This window comes from Amaranthus tricolor, chromosome 8 (genome assembly GCF_026212465.1).
Source record: "Amaranthus tricolor cultivar Red isolate AtriRed21 chromosome 8, ASM2621246v1, whole genome shotgun sequence".
NCBI classification, from domain to species: domain Eukaryota; kingdom Viridiplantae; phylum Streptophyta; class Magnoliopsida; order Caryophyllales; family Amaranthaceae; genus Amaranthus; species Amaranthus tricolor.
Genome location: NC_080054.1, coordinates 25,448,117 through 25,469,151, shown reverse-complemented (window position 1 = coordinate 25,469,151; position 21,035 = coordinate 25,448,117). Strand labels below are relative to the sequence as shown.

At 35.3% G+C, this 21,035-nt stretch overlaps 1 protein-coding gene across 6 annotated transcripts; it reads left to right on the top strand.

The window, feature by feature from the left end:
• Window positions 1-848: 848 nt before the first annotated feature.
• Window positions 849-20,224, top strand: LOC130821061 (inorganic pyrophosphatase TTM2-like). Of its 6 annotated transcripts, none has more exons than XM_057686666.1 (12): window positions 849-1,069; window positions 1,930-2,284; window positions 3,423-3,537; window positions 3,978-4,173; window positions 4,261-4,374; window positions 4,496-4,669; window positions 10,205-10,399; window positions 11,711-11,833; window positions 11,906-12,021; window positions 18,798-18,921; window positions 19,036-19,308; window positions 19,498-20,224. In XM_057686666.1, exons 2-12 carry the CDS (start codon window positions 1,942-1,944, stop codon window positions 19,732-19,734), a joined length of 2,010 nt encoding a protein of 669 aa, XP_057542649.1. In that variant the 5' UTR covers window positions 849-1,069; window positions 1,930-1,941; the 3' UTR covers window positions 19,735-20,224. The 6 variants fall into 6 exon arrangements, 4 of the variants coding, with proteins under 4 accessions (XP_057542649.1, XP_057542650.1, XP_057542653.1 ...); XM_057686667.1 differs by having other exon boundaries at window positions 1,927-2,284; XM_057686670.1 differs by having other exon boundaries at window positions 849-1,151.
• The last annotated feature ends 811 nt before the right edge of the window (window positions 20,225-21,035 follow it).

The window sequence follows — 21,035 nt, the reverse complement described above, 5'->3', positions numbered from 1 at the left end:
CTTATTTGCAATAAGTACAATATGAACATCTTTTTCAATGAATGGTAAGATATATACTTTGTAAAAGTATTTTGAGAAGAGATGAAAAAATAAATTAAATATGCAAATTAAATTTAAAAGTAGTGTAAGTAAAACATATAACAATTTTTATAGCAGAGTCCAAAATAATGTGGCAAAACTTATAATAAGAGACAAATACAAATCAAATCATCAAAATAAAGTCAAATTTGGGTATATAAAATAATGCCCATAATCGGTAAGTCGGTAACACAACCCAACCTCTTGAATTAATTGCTTCGCAGTCCGGCCAGTCCCTACTTTGAAACATCAATATTCAACACTCATTTTTTTCACTTAAAAGGCAAATCTAGAATATTTTAATTTTAATAATACAATATATTTGATCACAAATTTCTATATCTATCTTTTTTTATATCTAAAAAAATATACCAAATTTTTCTTTAAATCTTTTATTATTAATTTTATTTTTATTTAAAAATAGTCTTAAATCTCTACAAGCAAACAAAAAAAAAAAAAAAAGGAAAACGTGTCATAAAAGTGAGAGAAACTCTCAAACATTACGCAAACGAAACTAAAGATTCTCACAAATTCTTTATCTTTATTTTATTAAGACCGTCTCATTATAAGACGGTTTAATATGAGCTGATTTAATAATTACTTAAAAAAATTGCAAAAAAAATTATTTTTAACTCAATCAATTTTTTTCAGAAAAAACTTTAATCGACTTAATTATATGGATCCGTCTCACGGTAAAACAATCTCATACAACACTAGCTGAATATTCTCTTCCCCCAATGCTTTAAATAGGATTCCTCCATCCTCTTGCCTCTTTGGCCTTCAAAGCCCAATTGAATTCTTGTGCTTCTTTCCCTCCATCTTAAATTCTCAATAATTCACCTTCTGCATTACGCATTTTTTTAATTAAAAATCTAAAAATATCATTATTAATTTTCAAAAAGTACAAAAACCCAAATCCAATATATAATTACTGATCATAACCTGACTTCCCCGTATTTTTCTGGGTCTTTGTACTACATATCCCCACTTTGTAAGTGCATTTTTCTGTACTTTGGTTTAGTTTGTATTTTCCGTCATCTGGGTTTTGTTCATCACTTCAAATTACAATTTGGGTATTCTTTAATTTCTATTTTGCTCCTTATTCAGTGTTATTAAAAGATGTTAGATCCATATATTTGAAACTTGACGTAATTGTGTTTATGGTTTATATTTTTGTTTTTAGTTCTTGATTTTTTGTTCAAATTTCATCAGCTTGATTTTCCACACAGTAAGAATTTGTGATGGAAATACTGTTTCAACAATGTGTAATGTGTAATTATTATAATGGTTCTATTAGTAGGAGTTGCCAAGTTTTTTTCTTTCTTATGATTATTGCCCAAATTGAAAGTCTTTGTTGATGTTAAAAGTTGGTATCATTTGATTTCTATCATTTTATTTATGTTCATCAATATGTGAGATAAGTACGACGCTAATGTGTGAGATATTGAGAGTGCAAATTGTTTGGCAATAATTCAGCAATTTATAAGATTCTACTTCTGGCATTCCAAATATTTATAGTTCTTGGATTTTGATTTTAGTATTTTTGTGATGATTTTTTGAACTATATATAATGTACTATATTATAATGATTTTTGCACTTGATTTACAAGTTTATAACATTGATAATCTTAAAAAGTTTGCATTGTCAAAAGAAATTTTTGGAAGATTTTTTGTAGGATTTGGTTGTTAGTTCAATTAATATGGCTGATGAAGGTGCTGTTTCTGATTTATGTTCCAAAAAGTTATATAATGAACTCATGATTGATGCTCTGGGCATGGTCTATCTTAAGTTTTTACTTCTATGTATTTAGTATTGGATATGTTTGTGACTAAGTATCTTGTGGACAGCAGGAACATCAGTTTATGGCAATGGCTCAGGAAGGTTCTGATTCTGGGTCACATCATAGAAACTCTGGCTTATTGAAGGATAAAGTTCGATTGGTTAAGAGAAATGATTCTAATCGTTATGAGGTTGTTCCAATTCAGGCATCACTATCGTTTGATAAAGGTTTCTTCGTAGTTATCCGTGCATGCCAATTGCTAGCTCAAAATAATGATAGAATCATATTAGTAGGACTAGCTGGTCCATCAGGGGCTGGAAAAACGGTGTTTACTGAGAAAATTTTGAATTTCATGCCGACTATTACTGTTATATCAATGGACAACTACAATGATGCTAGTCGGATAGTCGATGGCAATTTTGATGGTAATATACTTTTTATTCTTCTTTTTATTGAATACCTATGGGATATTAGATAGGCGATGTTTCCAAATGCGTAATTGCTTAAATTCTTCTGAAGATAGAGATGACGTCTTAATTGTTCGTACTTGTTCATATGCTTAAAATGTGGTTTTTGGTAAATTTTTGTAAATTCAATAGTTTTGCCTCCATTTTACATGATATATTGTATAATCTTATTATTGTCGTCCTATAACACTAGACGCTTCAAAAACATTGATTGAATCTTAGGCTGCAGGTGTTTTTTTTTTGAATGAAGTTTGTGTTGTCATGTTTGTGCTTCTGTTTGCCTGTGTAATTTTTATTGTTAGTTTGTTGCGTGCAAATTCCAATGGATTCAATCTCATTGTTTCATATAGTGTCCTGTGTATAGTGTAAGAATCATTGAGCTTTATCTTGCCAACATAATGTTGACTAGCCTCCTTTGGTGACTGAGTAGAGGCTAGTTTAGTCTTTTGAAAAGGACTTCTTGACATCACCTTTTATGTGAGTACTATGAGATAAGATCAACAGGAGGAGTTGTTTTCTTGATAAAACTCACAGAGAAACAGAATTTGGATATGGATTTGATATGTATCGACTATGCCTTTTATACATTTATTATCTATGGGATTTTTTCTTTGAAATCAGTTTTAGATCTTTTGTAAGATCCGACCCATTTTAGTGATAATTGAGTTCACGGTGCTCATTTTTCTGATTCCGATGTCAGAGAAATGGAGGACCATTAATTTGGTTAGATTCTAATCTCGAGGTAAATTTTTCAGAATGTCAATATGTGGTGGTCATTAATTAACATTTGGTCACGGTGCTGATCTGTTATGTATCAAGCACTTTCAATGTTTAGTATCAAAGCGAACATAGCGTTTTGTACCTGGATCATGGTGCAACAATAAGGCCGCATCACCGTATCATGACCATATTGTAAAAGTTTTTGAGTTTATCGCGACTGAAATATAGGTCACATTGACTGCAAAATTATCCGTATTGACCACGATATCCGTTTTGCCACCATTTCCACGACCGTGACTGAAACAGTATTTTTCACTATGACTTGGACTAGCTAGTTCATACCTCTTTGTTCTTACATTGTATGCTTTTTGAACAGATCCACGCTTGACGGATTATGATACATTGCTCCAGAATATAAATGATCTTAAGGCAGGAAAGCCAGCCCAGGTTCCCATTTATGATTTTAAGACAAGCTCCCGTGCAGGATACAGGTTCCTTCTTTCGGACATATTTTAAACAAGTTTGCTTGTATGATATATCCTGTGCGTGTTTTCTGTGTGATTCAAGTTATTAAGTGAGAAATAGTTAAGTCTTAATCTAAGATGTAATTTTAATTACAAAATCTCTTAAAGTAAAACGATTGGCAAGTTGTTAACTGCTTTCACATAGTTTTGTTTGTTCTTCACCTCATTTGTTTTTTGTTATTTAGCTTCATGATGAAATGTATGACAAAAAGAGTTATCTTTCTCTGCTACTTTCTTTTTGTTTCGATATGTACTCGTCTACTCACCATGTAAGGGCCTAAAGCTCTTAGATGGTGTGCGTACTTTATAATGTAGCAATTATGGTTCTTCCTTTCCCACCCCCAGGTTTTTGGCTGGCTGTTCATGTATCAGTAGTTCATTACTCATGAATATGCATATTGATGCAGGACAGTTGAAGCTCCTAGTTCTCGAATTGTTATAATTGAGGGCATCTATGCTTTGGGTGAAAAACTTAGGCCTTTTCTGGACCTTCGGGTGTCTGTAACTGGTGGAGTTCACTTTGACCTTGTTAAACGAGTTTTAAGGGACATACAGCGTGCTGGGCAAGAACCGGAGGAGATAATTCAGCAAATATCTGAAACAGTTTGTCTATTGTGCCTGTATAATACAATTATTTTGGTACTGCAAACGTTCTTTTTATCTGGAATTCTTATTTGAACTCCTCTGCAGGTTTATCCTATGTACAAGGCTTTCATTGAGCCAGATTTAGAAACTGCACACATAAAGATAAGAAACAAGTTCAATCCATTTACTGGATTTGAGAATGCTACTTTTATCTTAAAGGTAATTACTTAATCAGAGATCTGACGATTGGCTTATTGTAGTTTACAAGATGATGTATGTTAGCAATGCTGTGATAGCATTTCTACCAAATTTTTAATACAATTCCCGCTTCCTTCTACAGTCGTCAAAGTCTATTCCAGAGGATCATATTAAATCTGTTTTGTGTGAGGATCTGAAGGAAAATGTTGAGCAGACCTATGATATATATCTTCTACCACCAGGTGAAGATCCAGAATCTTGCCAATCATATCTAAGAATGAGAAATAAAGATGGAAAATACAATCTTATGTTCGAGGTATGCTATTCCAATTTCCAACCTTCTCATCTTAGTTTTTGCTATGATCGGTGAACTGAATCTGGACTATCTGCTGTAAAGAATAATGCTTGTGAAGTAGGTTTAATTTTTGAGGAGACATGTTATCATGGGATGACTATTCAAACTTCTAGTCGTGTACCCTTGATGTGGCTTGGGGTTCGATGTTACCAGAAAGGAAATACGACTGGGTCCTTTTTTTAATAATAATATGACTGTGTCTGTGTAACAACCCGAAACTAACCAGCTGATTAAACAAGGTTAATTTAAACTAATGCAAAAGCTTAATACTTATATCGGGCTATTATGTTATAATATTCAATTACTCAACTGGTTATATTATCCTCTAGACATCTATCTAGAATTTAAATATCAGACTTTTACAATCTTTAAAAGATGTAAAGAAATAGCATTACAAGAATTATTTTAAACGATTTAAAATATATAAATTTCTGTAGAAAATCTGACAGAGTTCCGTTTGTAAATCGGATTAACCAAAATTTTTCCTTTTTGACTTAAAGTCACCCTGCAAGTTCAAAACCAACATTTCAAAATAACAACCAGCCAGTGGCACATGTGCCAAACATTTCAAAATCACATCACCTCGTAGGGTGGAATCTTTTCTGCAATAATCCAAAATAGGTACTAAAATAATTTTGAATAAAAGATTTACTTTACTTACATTCCTTTATATGACTGGATGAGACTACTTTGTTGATTAATCATCTTTACGCTTCTAGGTGTCGTTGACTTCAACAATCTCAAACCTGTCCTGAAACCTGTCCTCCATCAGGACAGGTTCATAGAACAAAACCACCGTCAGCTTATGCTGAGTACACATTTATATACTTTTTATGATGCGGATTTAGAGATATTAAGACTCAAAATTTACTTTGAAAACTGTGCAAAAAGTAAATGGGAAGAACATTAGGAAACGGAAAGAGTATTTAACATATAATCAATGATATTATATACATACTTGTAAACAAAATGATACTTATGAATAATGTAGGCATAACCTTTATTTGACTTACTCACTTGACATATAATTTGTAATCATATCGAAAAACTTAACTTAATTTTAACTATATGACTAACTTAATAGTTTAAATATAATGTGAACCGATAATCCATTCATTATTCAAACAAAACAAAACCAACTCATAATCTCAAATTAACTAATAACTCTTAATTCCCAGTAGCCACATCAACTCATATTCGAACTTACTAACTTTAATTACATAATTCTCAACTATATAAGATCATCTAACAAATCATCTCATAACCTATACTAACAAGATCATCTTATAAGTCCTAATAAAAAAAAGTTAAACATCATAAACACAACACATTATTAACCCAACAAAAGGAGCACTCATTATTCAACCTTCTTTTTAAGTTTCAATTCAAACTCATATTACCGATCTCAAGTTAAACACCTATTGCAAAAATTATATTAAATTCATAATAACAATTTGATACTCGTTTGCTCAACTCCAATACATATTCATGCTTGTAGCATTATGTTCAACTTGAGTACCCTAACCAACTTAACCTACTAAGTCCATAACCGATTCCTCGCTGCCACTCTTATAATTAAACTTATTTCCTCATTCTCCTTTAATACCACTTATCAATACCCAATTCAAATCCAAATCTCATTCTTGAATCATAAAACTACTCAAAATACCCACTTATAATCAAAGTCTTTATATATGTTCTAACCAAAATTAAGCTTGTCAATAAAAATTTCCATTTCCATTTCCAATTCACTCTCATCCTTTCGATTCAAAATTCGATACTAGTAAAATTTATTCGATACTCCTTCTTGAAATAACCTAAATAACACATGACTTTTCAATTGGCTAAAAATAACAAGAATTCTATATTTCAATTCTTAGCGATTACAAAGTTAACACTTAACAACTCCATTTCCATTTAAAAAAATCAATTTGACATTCTATTGTATACTTCAACATAAAACAATTCTTGTCATGAGTAAATTTTATTCCTTTTTTTTTCAAACTTTTCCAATTAAACCCTATATTGGAGTAAATTGATCAAAATCTCAATTATTTGCTGACTTTGAACCAACAATATCAATCTTTCAACAACTAGAATTCAACAAGTAGTAACAATTTCTAATGCACATAATTTAAATTAATCTCAATAAAATTTGATTTAGTGGGGTGTAACTTGAAATTGGAGGAAAGTTTATGGAGAGGATGAAAAGCATCTCTACAGTCTTTAGACGTCGCTGACCAGCGGCAGCCTTGGCGGTGGTGAAAGAGCTTTGCAAGCGGTGGCTGTGTGGGCAGCTTTCATGGGGAACTTGGTTGTGGTGTTTACTTAAGGAAGAAGATGAGAGAAATTGGGTTTCTATAATTTAGAAGATTAGGATGGCAAAGTAGATTGAAATGGAAACCTCATGAGTCACAATATGAGAAGGTTTCTCTATGTCCCACGTAAGAAACTCAAAAATAAATAAATAAATAATTAATTAATTTATTTTTTTAATCCTTATTTCATCATCTTCATTATTAGTATTGTCCACTATTATTGTTATTACTACTTCTAAAACTACTACTAAACTACTATACTACTATTATCTACTATTATTTTTCTTAAAAAAAAAGATAAAAGATAAACTAAGAATTGACCCTAATATTTAAAAGTACTATTTATTTATTTTTCAACTAATATAAAATTTAAATTTATTTTATACTACGTTATCTTTATTTTAACTTTTTGGTTATTTGCTTTTATAGCTTTATAAATAAACACATTATGGCATCACCAAGATAATTCAAACCAAATAAGCCTTTATTCAATATAATATAACTTTTTATATAAAAAAAATAGATTTTAAAACGATAACGAAATTTCAAACATTAACATTATTAATTAATTATGATAATCATAGTTTAAAATGGTAATCAAAGATGTAAAAATCGTAGGTGTTACAGTTTGATGTTCGAAGGGTTCATATGACTGGATCCTTTTTTATTATAATATTTTAATTGTAAAACGAAACGTTTTTCATTGAAACATTAATTTGGTGTTTAAGGAACTAAGTTTTTGAAACATTATTCTAGAGTTTCGGGGACGAAGTTTTCGAAATGGGATTTGATGGTAAGTTTCCAGTTTCCGGTAATTTGCTAAGTTGGGGAGCTGTAGCTATGTGATTTTCTCACCAGAATTATTGGTTGGTTGGCTCAGAAATGTTTAAAATATAGGTTATGAAATGCTGCTAGGACCAAGGAATATACCAAAGGAATGGTTGACATGTAATTGGAACACATAATAGAATCGTTCTTGTATTAGAGACGACCCGAATATGAAAATTTGCTTCTTGTGAATAATTAAGTGGAAATTTAATCTTGGCTCGTACATTCAATCTCCTAACCTTGTGTAACGATCTGAATAAAACTGAGCCAAATACAAGTACCATATGGAAAGATCCGTATGGAGAAACGGATCGCTACTCTTATACTTAAAAATTGAAAATACCAGCTTGACATGTTCTACAGATCGAGTTTGTAGATAGAATCTGAGAAAGGAAAACTAACTAAGATAAAATGAAACAAGATAAACGAGCGGAAACTTAAGTTAACGTTTACAACTTGAGAGCACATCGGCCTCTTATTGAAATTCAAGCTACAATTCTTAAAGAAAGGAAAATTAAACAAGTCTTATATTCGAATGGTATAATAGCTTTTTTTCATTCCTGTCCAACAACAGTTTGGGAGTTTTCTGTTCAGTCCATTGACCTGCATTGTTCCTCCTTGGGTTCCCTTGAATCCCATCAAAAATTCCTAAGCTTCTTGGAGTTGAAGTTGGACTTTGGGTTTAGAGGTTGTTTGACAAGTTCCTTCCTCTTCTCCCCGCCTCCACCCGTCTTCTTTTTCTCTTTCCTTATCACATTTCCTACCTGAGCAGTTTGCCCTTTTGTACATCTGCTTAAGGAAGTCATACTTATTACTTTCCGTATCACATTATCCGTATATTTTTAGATTAGCAATATGTTTCTCCACCCGGATCTTGCCATATGGTACTTGTGTTCTGTTCGGTTTAATGCGGACCGTTACACCTTGCCTAACGATATGTGGACATTTAATTAGATTGAGAACTCAAGCCTAGTTAATTGGATGGAGCGGAGTTCTAATAGCTTGCAAGCAGCCACCTTGGCTTATTATTAGCCCAATGTGTGGTCTAGAGGAGTTTTGAGGACAAACTACGTCTTGATGGATTTTTGAGTGATGACTACTTGTTCCCCTAGCGTTTTCTTGGATGATGATTAAGAGCAGAGCTTTATAGTTCCCCTAGTGTGAAGTACGTATGATGTAGATTAAAACTTTATGGCTGCCCATCCCAATCACGTACACTCCATTAGGTTGCAGTTGGGCTAACTGATGTAATGGATTAAAATTTAAAGTGCGAATTCTTGTGTAAAATTACAATGATTATATATACTGAATCAACAATATTTACTTGTCGATTTTCAGAAAGTGCTTTATGGTTTCCCAATAATTGTGTGTGGAAGTATATTGCTTGGTATTGGACACTTTGAAATTCATGTATTACTAGCAAAATGTGAAAGGTCTGATCAAACCAAGAATTTTTGGTAGTAAACTGCAAGATTTTTGTAGTTTATATTTTAACTAATCAATAAGGGATGTGGCTTTATGTTCTCTTGTTGATGGTGAGTTTGCCTTAGTTTGAATTCAGAAACAGCTGATAATTCTACAATCACATGAGGTCTTATTCCCTGGTGAGTGAAGAAATCAACATGGTTGCCATTAGTCCCATGTTTAGACATCTAGTTCGAGTTGTAATTTTTCCAATCTAAACCTCATTTTCTCTCCGTTAGGTATACAGTTGGTACTGACCTGTCTCAGTTAGATAGTACACTGCTACCCACACTCGTAGTGCTGCGACTTGAGAGACTAGATAAACGAAAAGGAAAGGACATGGAACTTTAGCATGGAAACTTAGATGCGCTTTTTTCTCAAAAAAAAAAAAAAAATAATCTTGAACATGAGCAGTTAACAAGGTTCCTGGGAATAATTTCTTTACGCTCAAAGAAGAGGAAGTATTGGATTGTAAATTGAAGTTTTGAAGTGAATCAGGACTCATATGTCATGAATTCTTAGCAGCAAACATTGGTTCTAAGCTGTTGTAGAAGTATAGCAAGTTCAAGAGCATAGAATGTTATATATAATACATTTTTGATGAAGTTCTGCAAATTGATTTACTTGGAGGGATCGGAAATGATGTCGCTTTAGTAGAAATAATTTACTTTGTCGTGGTGTTCCATTGCTTTTTGGTGATACCGGCGTATGACCATAGAATAAAATTGAGGCCATTTCCGTTTAATAATGGCCATTTGATAATGGATTTGAGCTAACCGTTCCGCGAAGCCTTATGGCTTAATGGCATAACGTGATAATTTATAGAATTTTCGGCATATGTAATATTTTTGCACTATGTTACCTAATGCTTTTTTGGATATTTCAGGAAGTATTAAAAGAAAGTCCGTTCATCATATCACCCAGGATATCTTTCGAAGTTACCGTGCGTCTTCTTGGTGGACTCATGGCATTGGGTTATACAATAGCGGCTATCCTCAAAAGAACCAGCCATGTTTTCTCAGATGGTAAGGTGACTGTGAAGATTGATTGGCTGGAACAACTCAATCGTCATTATATCCAGGTATTATTCAATAAACTTCTGCTATTTTTGTCTTGCAAATTTTGAGTGTCTATTTCTGACAACCATTCTTCTGCAGTATCAGCTAATTTATGTAGTGCTGTATTCTGCCAATGAGCAACGCTTTTTGTGCTCATTCATTTTCAGTTCTTATCCATGGAATCATAAATTGTAATGTTTACATTAAGTTTGAGATTACACTGAAAGTTTTAGAAATCTAATTTTTATCTCGTGTCTAAAAAACCTTTGAGGGTAGAGGGGAAGTATTGGGAAAAAGTGGTGCATTTAATTCAGCCTGCAGTAATATATTTTATAGCTTGTACTCGTTCTTGTTAGGAATATAGTCTTACAGATTATTTTTTTACCCCAATATCACTTTGGGCCTTCCGCCTAAGTGGAGTTAGGGAATTTGTATGTACGCAACTTAACCTTGTATAACAAAGAGTTTTCTCTGGTTGATCTTTGATTGTGGACATCATCAACAATTTCACATAATAAGAAGTGAACATGAATGAAGAGTCATTTTACTATTCTGCACTGTAAGTTGAAATCAAATAAATATCTATTTTTGGCTCTAAAATTTGATCTTACAAATTATAACTTCATTATGCTAATTAATAACTTGGCAAATACTTGCATACAATGTCGTATGTACTTACTTAGGTTTTTGTTACTCAACGTGGTGATATGATGGTTGGTGGTCTCACAAAAAATAAGGGGAGAAGAGAAATAGGTAGAGATAAGAAAGAGGACACATGTGAGGAGTAGAAAGATATGAATAAGGTAATGGCGAATAACCAAGTGGTGCAAAAATTTCCAATTTCCATAAAAAGAAAATATTGCGAGTTAAAAATATCTAGATAAGTATATAATTATTTTTTGCACTTTTGCTGAGACTTCACCTTGCATGAAGGATTAAGTAGGATACCTAAACATATCGCGGGTTTGAAAGTAATTTAAAGTTGTATTTGGGTTTGCCGTTAAGTTTGCTGTATGTGTGAATTTTGTGATCTATTATAGGGATAATCTGGGTATATAATCATATGATTTGAGGAGAAAAAGCATGCAAAAGAAGATATTTATAGTTAGAATAGAGATAGGAAATGAGAAATAACTAAATATGGAAGAGGATAGGGAGAGAAGCATCTGATTATAGTGTTTATCATTGAGTTGGTTGACTCACTAGGAAAGATTAAGGCCTCTCAAATGCTTGGAGCCCTATTTAAAATTACGTTGTTTTCATTTTACCTCAATCAATTCAGTTCATTACAAAATTCTCTAAGGCAGATTGGCGGTTCTTCTATATAAATTTAGGTTCAAGGAAGAGATCGTGAGCTTGTAAGATCTATTGCTGAGCAGCTGGGTTTGGAAGGATCGTACAATCCACGCACTTACATTGAGCAGATTCAACTAGAAAAGCTTGTGAAAGAAGTCACGGTATTAGAAATGCTCTAGCTTTGTTTTGTTTTTTTTTTTTCTAGCTTTTAAGTTATTGTATCTATTGTAAAGGCACTACCAGAAGATTTGAAGACAAAGCTCAGCCTAGATGATGATTGGGTTTCCAGTCCTCAAGAAACTCTATCTCAAGCATTTGCTGATACCTGGAGGCACAAGAATCTTAAGAGGTCTGACATTCTGTCTGGTTAACACTTGAATGATCTTACTTTAACAATTCTTTAAGGTTACTTACTGTTGCTTAACTTTCATGGACTTGTGAAAACACGAACCAACAAGCCTTCCACTTTTTTTCTTTATCCTCAGGTTCTATTGATGACTTTAATTACTCTCTAGGCATTGGATCGGGCAGATTTGTTTGGCCATCACCTATTATCGCCATTTATCATTGTTCTTGTGCGTTATCTAACATCTCATCTTAATTTTCTGTTTCATCCTTAAAAAAGGTGGACTTAATGTTTTGGTGGAGTAGGTTTATCCATTTTTGAGACCGCATTGCATTGTATTTACATTCATTGTAGCACCTGACACTCTGATAATGCTCAAACTCTTAACTCAACATAGTCGTTTTAGAAGGGTATACCATGGAGAAAGGGCAACAAGTGAGTGCCTCTAATGAGTCTAGGTGAGAAATCCTAAAGGTGCATAAGAGCTTTTTTTTTTTTTGAGAAACAAGAGTATACTGAAAATGCTGTTATTAATCATGCGTGTGGAGCATCACATCACCTTAATGGCCTCAACATGTACCTTAGTTTAAAATCTGAAGGAATAGTGGCATGAATATTGTTGTTAATGGTGACTCAAACTAGCAAGCACCATTGAAGAAGATGAATATGGGTCAAAAAGTTAGTCCGCGGGGCGCGAAGAAGCTGCTGCCCAGGCCCGCGGGGCGCGGAGAAGTTGCTGCCCAGGCCCGCGGGGCGCGAAGTGCGTTCTGTCTTCATTTCACGGCTCGTATAGTTGTACCCGACTCGCGAAATGGCGGTTTCTTTTTGCGAAAGGTGTCTTTTGGGACGGTTAATTTGTGTTTATTATGTAATAACTTCCTTTTATTGGACATTAGTATATAAACTCCCATTTTAGGGTTAATACATTATGATTCACAAATTGAGAGAGATCACAAGAGAGCCATTATAATTTGTGGGTGTGATTGGAATTCATCTTGTAAATTCTTTGCGATCATAGTGAAATTATTTGATCTCAGTGCCGGTGGACGTAGCTATCACATCGGTAGTGAACCACGTTAAATTTCTTGTGTCATTTTCTTATTGTTTGCATTGAATTTCTTATTGTTTCATTATTGTTCATTGACCTTGCTTTCGCTGTCGCACAACAATTGGTATCAGAGCTTAAGTTTAAGTCCTTGGAGAGTTTTTGAGTGAAACAATGGTTGGAGATTCTATAATAAGAATCGAGAAATTTACCGGGAAAAATAGCTTCGAGCTATGGTAAATAAAGATGAAGGCTTTGTTGAAACAACAGCAAATCTGCCGTCCGTTGGCTCCAAAGAGTACTACTGCGGGGTCGGAAGACGGATTAATTGACGGGCAATAAGTAGTAATGGAGGAAAAGGCTCATTCTACCATTTTGCTTAGTTTGGACGATCATATCATCATGGAGGTCGCTGATTAGGCTACAGCGGTGGTACTATGGATGAAATTGGAGTAATTGTATATGACTAAGTCGCTGACCAACAAATTATTGCTGAAGCAGCGGTTCAGCCTTTGAATGCAGTCAGGTACTCCCTTACGGGAACATCTTGAAAAACTGAACTTTATTTTACTGGATTTGCGTAACTTAGATGTTAAAATAGATGATGAGGATGCTGCGTTGATTTTACTTGTGTCTCTACCATCTAGCTATGAGAATTTTGTTGAGTCTTTTGTTGTTGATTAAGATGCTCTGACCCTAGAAGAAGTGAAGGCAGCACTTCATACTAGGGAACTTCGTCAGAAAGCTATAGGTGAAAGCTATAGGTGATAACGGGGAAAGTGGCAGTGGGTTGTTTGTTAAGTCTGGGAAATCTAAAAGGAAGAAGGGGGTTAACAAGGGCAACAATACTGGTTCGGGTGCTGGAAACGGCAATGAGGGATCTGGTAAGACTGCGGGGAAGACCTGTTATTACTGTAAGGAACCGGGTCAATTTAGGGCAAATTGTCCGGTGAGGTAGGGCAAGTCCCAAGCTACAGTAGTTGAGGAAAAACTGAAGGAGTACTATAATTAGGAGGAAGACTTGGCATTTGTGAGTTCTGCCAAGTCTGGGGATCTTTCTGATAATTGGGTTCTAGATTCAGGTGTTTGTTCCATATGAGTCCGCGTCGAGATTGGTTTGACACGTATGAGTCTTGCAATGGGGGTAATGTTATTTTAGGTAACAACGCACCTTGTAAGGTTACGGGCATTGGGTCCATGAGATTGAGGACTAGTGATGGGCGAAAGTTGACATTGACTAGGGTGCGACATGTCCCTGCTTTGGGGAAGAATCTGATTTCATTGGGTACCTTGGATGATTTGGGGTACAATGGAGTGTTTTCGGATGGGGAGCTGTCCATTTATCGAGGTTCGAAGTTGGTACTTAAGGGTATCAAGAGGAATACCCCCTATGTCTTTGAGGGTGTCACACTGTCTAGTTTTACGGTTTGCGCATCGGTGTCTCACCAGGAGATGACCAAGATTTGGCACATGAGGCTTGGTTATATGGGGGAGAAAGGGATGTAGCTATTGTCTAAGAGGGGTCTACTATCCGGGATCAAGGTTGCCAACCTTGAGTTTTGTGAGCATTGTGTGTTTGGAAAGAAACATAGGTCAAAGTTCAGCAAGGGTGCTCACATTACTGATGACGTGCTCGATTATTTTCATTCAGATTGCTGGGGTCCATCTAGGGTTGAAGGTATGGGAGGTTTCCGTTATTTTGTGTCATTTGTAGATGACAAGTCCCGATACACATGGCTTAGGTTGCTTAAGTCAAAGGATGAGGTCTTCAAAGCTTTTAAGCAATGGAAAGCTTTGGTGGAGAATTGACAGGGTAGGAAGATCAAGAGGCTACGAACAGACAATGGGCCAGAGTTTTGCAAAGAGGAGTTTAATCAGTTCTGTGCAGATGAGGTATTGGTCGGCATCATACCGTCAGGATGACACCACAGCTGAACGGTGTTGCAGAGCGGGTTAATCAAACACTGCTTGAGAGAGTTTGATACATGCTCTCTAATGCAGGGCTTGAGAGGAGGTATTGGAGTGAAGCTGTGATGACAGCTTGTTATATCATCAATAGGGGTCATTCGGGAATTGACTTCAAAATCCCGTTTGAGATCTGGAGTAGTAGGTTGCTTAATTTCTCTAATTTGAAGATTTTTGGTTGTGTTGCTTATTATCATGTTAGTGAGGGTAAGCTGGATCCACGAGCCAAGACGGGGTGTTTTGTTTGGTACGGTGATGGTGTGAAGGGGTTTAGGATCTATTCATCTTTGGAGGGTCGAGTCATTCTTAGTAGGGATGTCACTTTTGATGAGAGCACCATGTATTCCAAGAAGAGCTCGGAGTCTTCTGATTTGGGGAAGGAAGGGGAGAACATACTACAGACAGATGGAGTGCTTGAGGTACACCAATCATCCATTACTGATTTACCTCGAGTACAGTTTATTGATGATGATGCTGAGGTTCTAGTGTTGAGTACTCCTGAACCTGAGGTTGTTACACCTTCTCCTAACTCTGGGGAGGAGGTGGAGCAGTCTAATAAGGGGTCATCTAGTCAATCTGACACCATTCTTGAGAGACCTAGACGAGTTATCAAGAAGCTCGTTAGGTTGATCGAAGAGATGGAAGGAAGAAATTGCTTTGTTGAGAATTCGACAGGTTATGCATTGAGTGTAGCTGATGTAGAGTCATGAACCTGCCACGTATAAACAAGCAATTAATTGTAGTGAGTCGGCGCAATGGCTTGCTGCAATGGGTGAAGAGATGCAGTCTCTTTACAAGAACAGAGTGTGGGAACTTGTGAAGGTACCAGAGGGGAGGAAGCTTGTAGGGTGTAAGTGGATTTTTAAGAAGAAAGAAGGGGTTGACTTTGTGGAGATATTCTCACCGGTGGTTCGACATGCTTCTATTCGTGTGCTATTGTCAATTGTAGCACATTATGACCTTGAGTTGGAGCAGCTGGATGTTAAGATGGCTTTCCTTCATGGTGATTTGGAGGAGGAGATTTTGATGAAGCAGCTCGAGGGATTCGAGATTCCAGGGAAAGAGCACTATGCATGTAGATTGCTAAAGTCATTTTATGGACTTAAGCAATCCCCTCGGCAGTGGTACAAGAGGTTTGATTCTTTTATGGTTTCGCATGGTTTTGCTAGGAACTTGTATGATTGTTGTGTGTATCATAGTAAGCTAGATGATGGTTCCATGATTTATCTGTTGTTATACGTTGATGACATGCTTGTTGCCACAAAGAATAAATCTGATGTTGTTAGACGTAAAGAGTTGCTTAGGTCGGAATTTGACATGAAAGATTTAGGTCCAGCTAAGAAGATTTTGGGTATGGAGATCTATAGGGATCGGGCTAGGAGTAAACTTTTCTTGACTCAGAAAAGTTACATCGAAAAGATTTTGTCTCGTTTTGGGATGGAGAAATCGAAGCCTATAAGTACACCAACATCTGTGAGCTGCAAATTGTCTTTGTCTATGTCACCTCAAACTGAGGAGGAGTTGGCGTATATGTCTTGGGTCCCTTATGCCGACGTAGTTGGTTGTTTGATGTATGCTATGGTCTGTACTAGACCACATATTGCGCACGCTGTTAGTGTTGTAAGTAGGTTCATGGCTCGACCTGGGAGAGAGCACTAGCAGGGGGTGAAAAGGATTTTTCGCTATTTGAGAGGGACAACTGATATTGGTCTTGTGTATGGGAATGGTAAGGAGTGTTTGATAACTGGGTATAGTGATTCTGATTATGCAGTTGATGTGGATACCAGGAGGTCAGTAACCGAGTATGTGTTTACTTTGGGTGGTTCTGTGGTTAGTTGGAAGTCTACATTGCAGTCTTCGGTTACATTGTCTACCATTGAAGCTGAGTACATGGCTTTAACTTCTGCTGCTAAGGAGTCTATATGGCTCAAAGGCCTTGTAGGTGAACTGAGTATTGCACAGGATTTTTCTATGGTGTATTGTGATAGTCTAAGTGCCATTTGCTTAGCTAAAGACCAAGTACACCATGATCGGACCGAGCACATTGATGCCGGGTATCATTTCTTGCGTATTGACAATAGGGTAAAGGTAAAGAAGATCAGGACCGCTGACAACCCAGCTGATTTCTTAACTAAGTCTGTTCCATTTAGTAAGTTTAAACATTGCTTAGACTTGCTAAACATTGATTACTATGTGATGTAGTAGGCCCTTAGAGGCAGTGCTGGGGAGCTCCTGTTGTAGGCATGTTGGCCTTAAGGTGGAGCTTACCCGGTGCTTGTGATGTAGGTGGAGCATTATGAGTTGTTATACTTGGTGATGAGTATGTGATGGGTCGATGGGTCTTGGTTGAAGACTTGTCGGGATGAGTCTTGATTGAAGACTTATTGGGATGTATGGCTATGTATGAGCTTTGCATCGGGTTTTAGCTTGAGATATGTTCACTATGTGTTGATGAGATTGTTTGTTGAATACAAGTTTTTGTCCAGGTTGAGATTGTTGTTAATGGTGACTCAAACTAGCAAGTACCATTGAAGAAGATGAATATGGGTCAAAAAGGTAGTCCGCGGGGCGCGGAGTGCGTTCTGTCTTCATTTCGCGGCTCGCGTAGTTGTACTCGGCTCGCAAAATGGCGGTTTCTTTTCACGGGAGGTGTCTTTTGGGGCGCTTACTTTGTGTTTATTATGTAATAACTTCCTTTTATTGGGCATTAGTATATAAACTCCCATTTAGGGTTAATACATGATGATTCACAAATTGAGAGAGATCATAAGAGAGTTATTATAAATTGTGAATGATTGGAATTCATCTTGTAAATTCTTTGCGATCATAGTGAAATTATTTGATCTCAGTGCCGGTGGACGTAGCTATTACATCGATGGTGAACCACGTTAAATTTCTTGTGTCATTTTCTTATTGTTTGCATTGAATTTCTTATTGTTTCGTTATTGTTCATCGACTTTGCTTCCGCTGTCTCATAACAAATATTTTATAAGGTTCTCATGCATTAAACGTCTTCAGGTAAAGCATGAATATTTTATAGTTTTCAATGCACTAAACATTTTGCATGACAATCTGATAGGGGAAATGGAATTAATATGAAGATAGCTTTAAGCTTTTTAGTTTGCATTGTCTTTTATTTTGTGACGTTTGAAGGGAAGTCTAAAAAGTTTATGAAATGGAAGGGAGAATCTATTACTATTGGTTTTAATTATGGGCCTGAGGTATCTATGCTTTTTGTTGTTGATCGAGGTGTCCTATGCTGAAGTTGAAACTCGAGAATAATGGGTTGTCCTAGACTCCTAGTAGTTGAAGATTTTTCCTTTCACCCTTGTGACAGGGGTTCGATTCTCACCGTTAATTCCCCCTACCTCCTCTTGCATGTAGCATTCTCTGGCCTTACACCAATATTAAAAAAAAGAGTGATAAAATCCGTAAAGTTTGTGGAGAAGGCAAGATAATCTTGTAAGACAGTATGTTTATTCTGAAACACTGAATCGTCTTAATAACCTCTTTTCTGTAGACAACGTACGTCTAGGAATTTAATATAAGCATGTACGCTCACATAATTCATGCAATATTTCATGGACTACCATGTATGTTTAATATCTCAGGGTCTGGGATAATCGCTTAGTGCCATGTGATTGTGGGCCAATTGGTGTCCAAATCGGCTTTTAAAAAGCGAATTGATTGTTTTTGTGGCTAATCTCTCTCTGTTGGTAAAGAAAGTAGGCATCTTTTGGAACTAACATTCAGATCAACATTGGTGCAGTGGTATGTCACGCTCGTACACTAATCAGAGAGAGCAGAATGTTTCCAAGTTTAATGGCTATAATGTGAGCAACAGGAGGTATGACGAGAGAAATTCCGAATCAGTGGGATCCGAGGGAAACAAGGTTTGTGAACGAGCAAAAAACGAAAAACAAAATTTTCAAGTGGCATATTTTATTTTGCATAAAAAATATTTTTTTCTCAAATTGTTTCTCCCTTTGATGTTTTGTGTCTTTTAGGGAGTTGCTACACAACTATCGGAACAGATTTTGACACTAAATGATCGGATGGACGAATTTACGTATAGGATTGAAGAGCTGAGCTCTAAATTGACAGTCAAGAAATTGTCTCCTAGTCAACAAAATATGGTTCTGCAGTCCGAAACTTGCAATGGCTCTGCCCCAACATCATATTTTATATCTAGCTTGAGCAATGGATCGTTAACAGGGTCAATTCTGCCTAATTCTGCATCCTTATCTCAGTTGAATAAGGAGTCTCCTCTAATGGACGAGGTTAGTTGGTCTCGTGCACTTTTTTGCTTCTCGTAGCTGGTTGATTTGCCGTATCTGTTTTAGATTACCATTGGGTAGTACTCTAAACAAAACCTGTATTTGTATTCTACAATGACGTTTGATTCTAAAGGACACACAATCTTTAGTACATGTTGATATGTGTAATCTTGTGTGGTCTTTTTTCGGCAGCTACAAGGAATAGCACGAGGGCAACGTCAAATAATGCATCGACTGGATAATCTGTGCACTCTGTTTCAAGAGAATTTGGGGGAGAAAAAGAGGTACGGTCGTGTAAGACACGAGGGTAAAAGGAATATAGTAGCTGATTCTGAACCCTTTAAGCTTCCTGTAGCTGTGTTACTTTCAACAATCGCTTTCGGTGGATTAGGAATTGCGCTATTCAAGGGTTTTATGAATCGAAACTGATCTTACACTAATTACATAAAGATTACGCTTGAAAACTATCCATCTTAACAATTTTACCGTATTCATTAGGTAGAAATTTAACAAGGGTATGGTTCGCTGTTTTCCTACTCTTTTTGGACCCTGATCATAGCTTCCATGAGCGGGATATATGGGGTATGATGATGATGATTAGTAGAAATTTAACAAGTTTGTTCTTAATTAAGGCCGGGAAAACATTATTCATAGATCATATTATTGATCTATGTTTTAAGAGATTTTGAAGGCATTACTGTTAGATCCTTCCGAAATTCTCTTGAGTAGTGTATGTTCAAAAAAGTAGGGAAGCAAGAAAAGTTTTGTAAGGCAATTACAGCCTCATTATATTTAACCACCTTTTGAAAAAGGAATTAAATGATGTTATATTGTTTGCATGGTGTTGAAAATGGTTTTTTGCATGGGTTATATGGGAAATTATTATGTTCCTTAATATATTAAAAATTACTATTTTTATAGGGATTTACAACTATGACATTATATCATTCTGGTTCATAACATCTACTCTGCCTACTGGAATTTTTACATTTTCTTTTCAAAAACTCAATGTAGCAATTTTATTGGATGGTAAAAAAAAAATGTCAATTAAATGCATTTTGCAATTCAAAAAATAAATAAAATGGGCATTATTTGAAAATAATGAGTTATAACATTTTTGGCTATTGTCAATCCGTTTTTATTTTTAAGAAAATGCAACGAATTCTTGTTCTTCACTAAATGATTGTCGTTATATGAGGCTAAAGATATAGTTTTGTGGTTTTGGGTTATAATAATGGACTGTATTAAAGTAAAATGGTTTATTAAATCGTGTGCACTTTTTATTCATATAAACCTATACATGACGTTTGCTACCAAGAGTTAATCGAAAACAACCTCTTTATCAGTTTTATCGTTAATTAACATGGGTAATTTGCTTACTTTCGATTTTAGGAGGAACTTTTTATCTGAGCTGAATTAAGTTGATTAGTCGTAGACGATAGACATCAACTAAACTTTTTATCTTCTCATCACCTTAATTCTCTCATTTTTTTCATGGATTGTCAAGCCCAATTTTTTCAATAAAATGTAGGGTGAGGAAGAGTCCCCAGAATTAGATGAGAATTGAATTCATAATTACTAGATAGTATCCGTGTGATGCACAGTTTTATTAAACTTTTCGACATAAATTATATTAATTTATATAAAGTATTACAATTATTAATAATACATTTCAAAATCAAATTTAACACAAAAATATGTAAAATTATTTTATAAAAGTTTAAATGAAA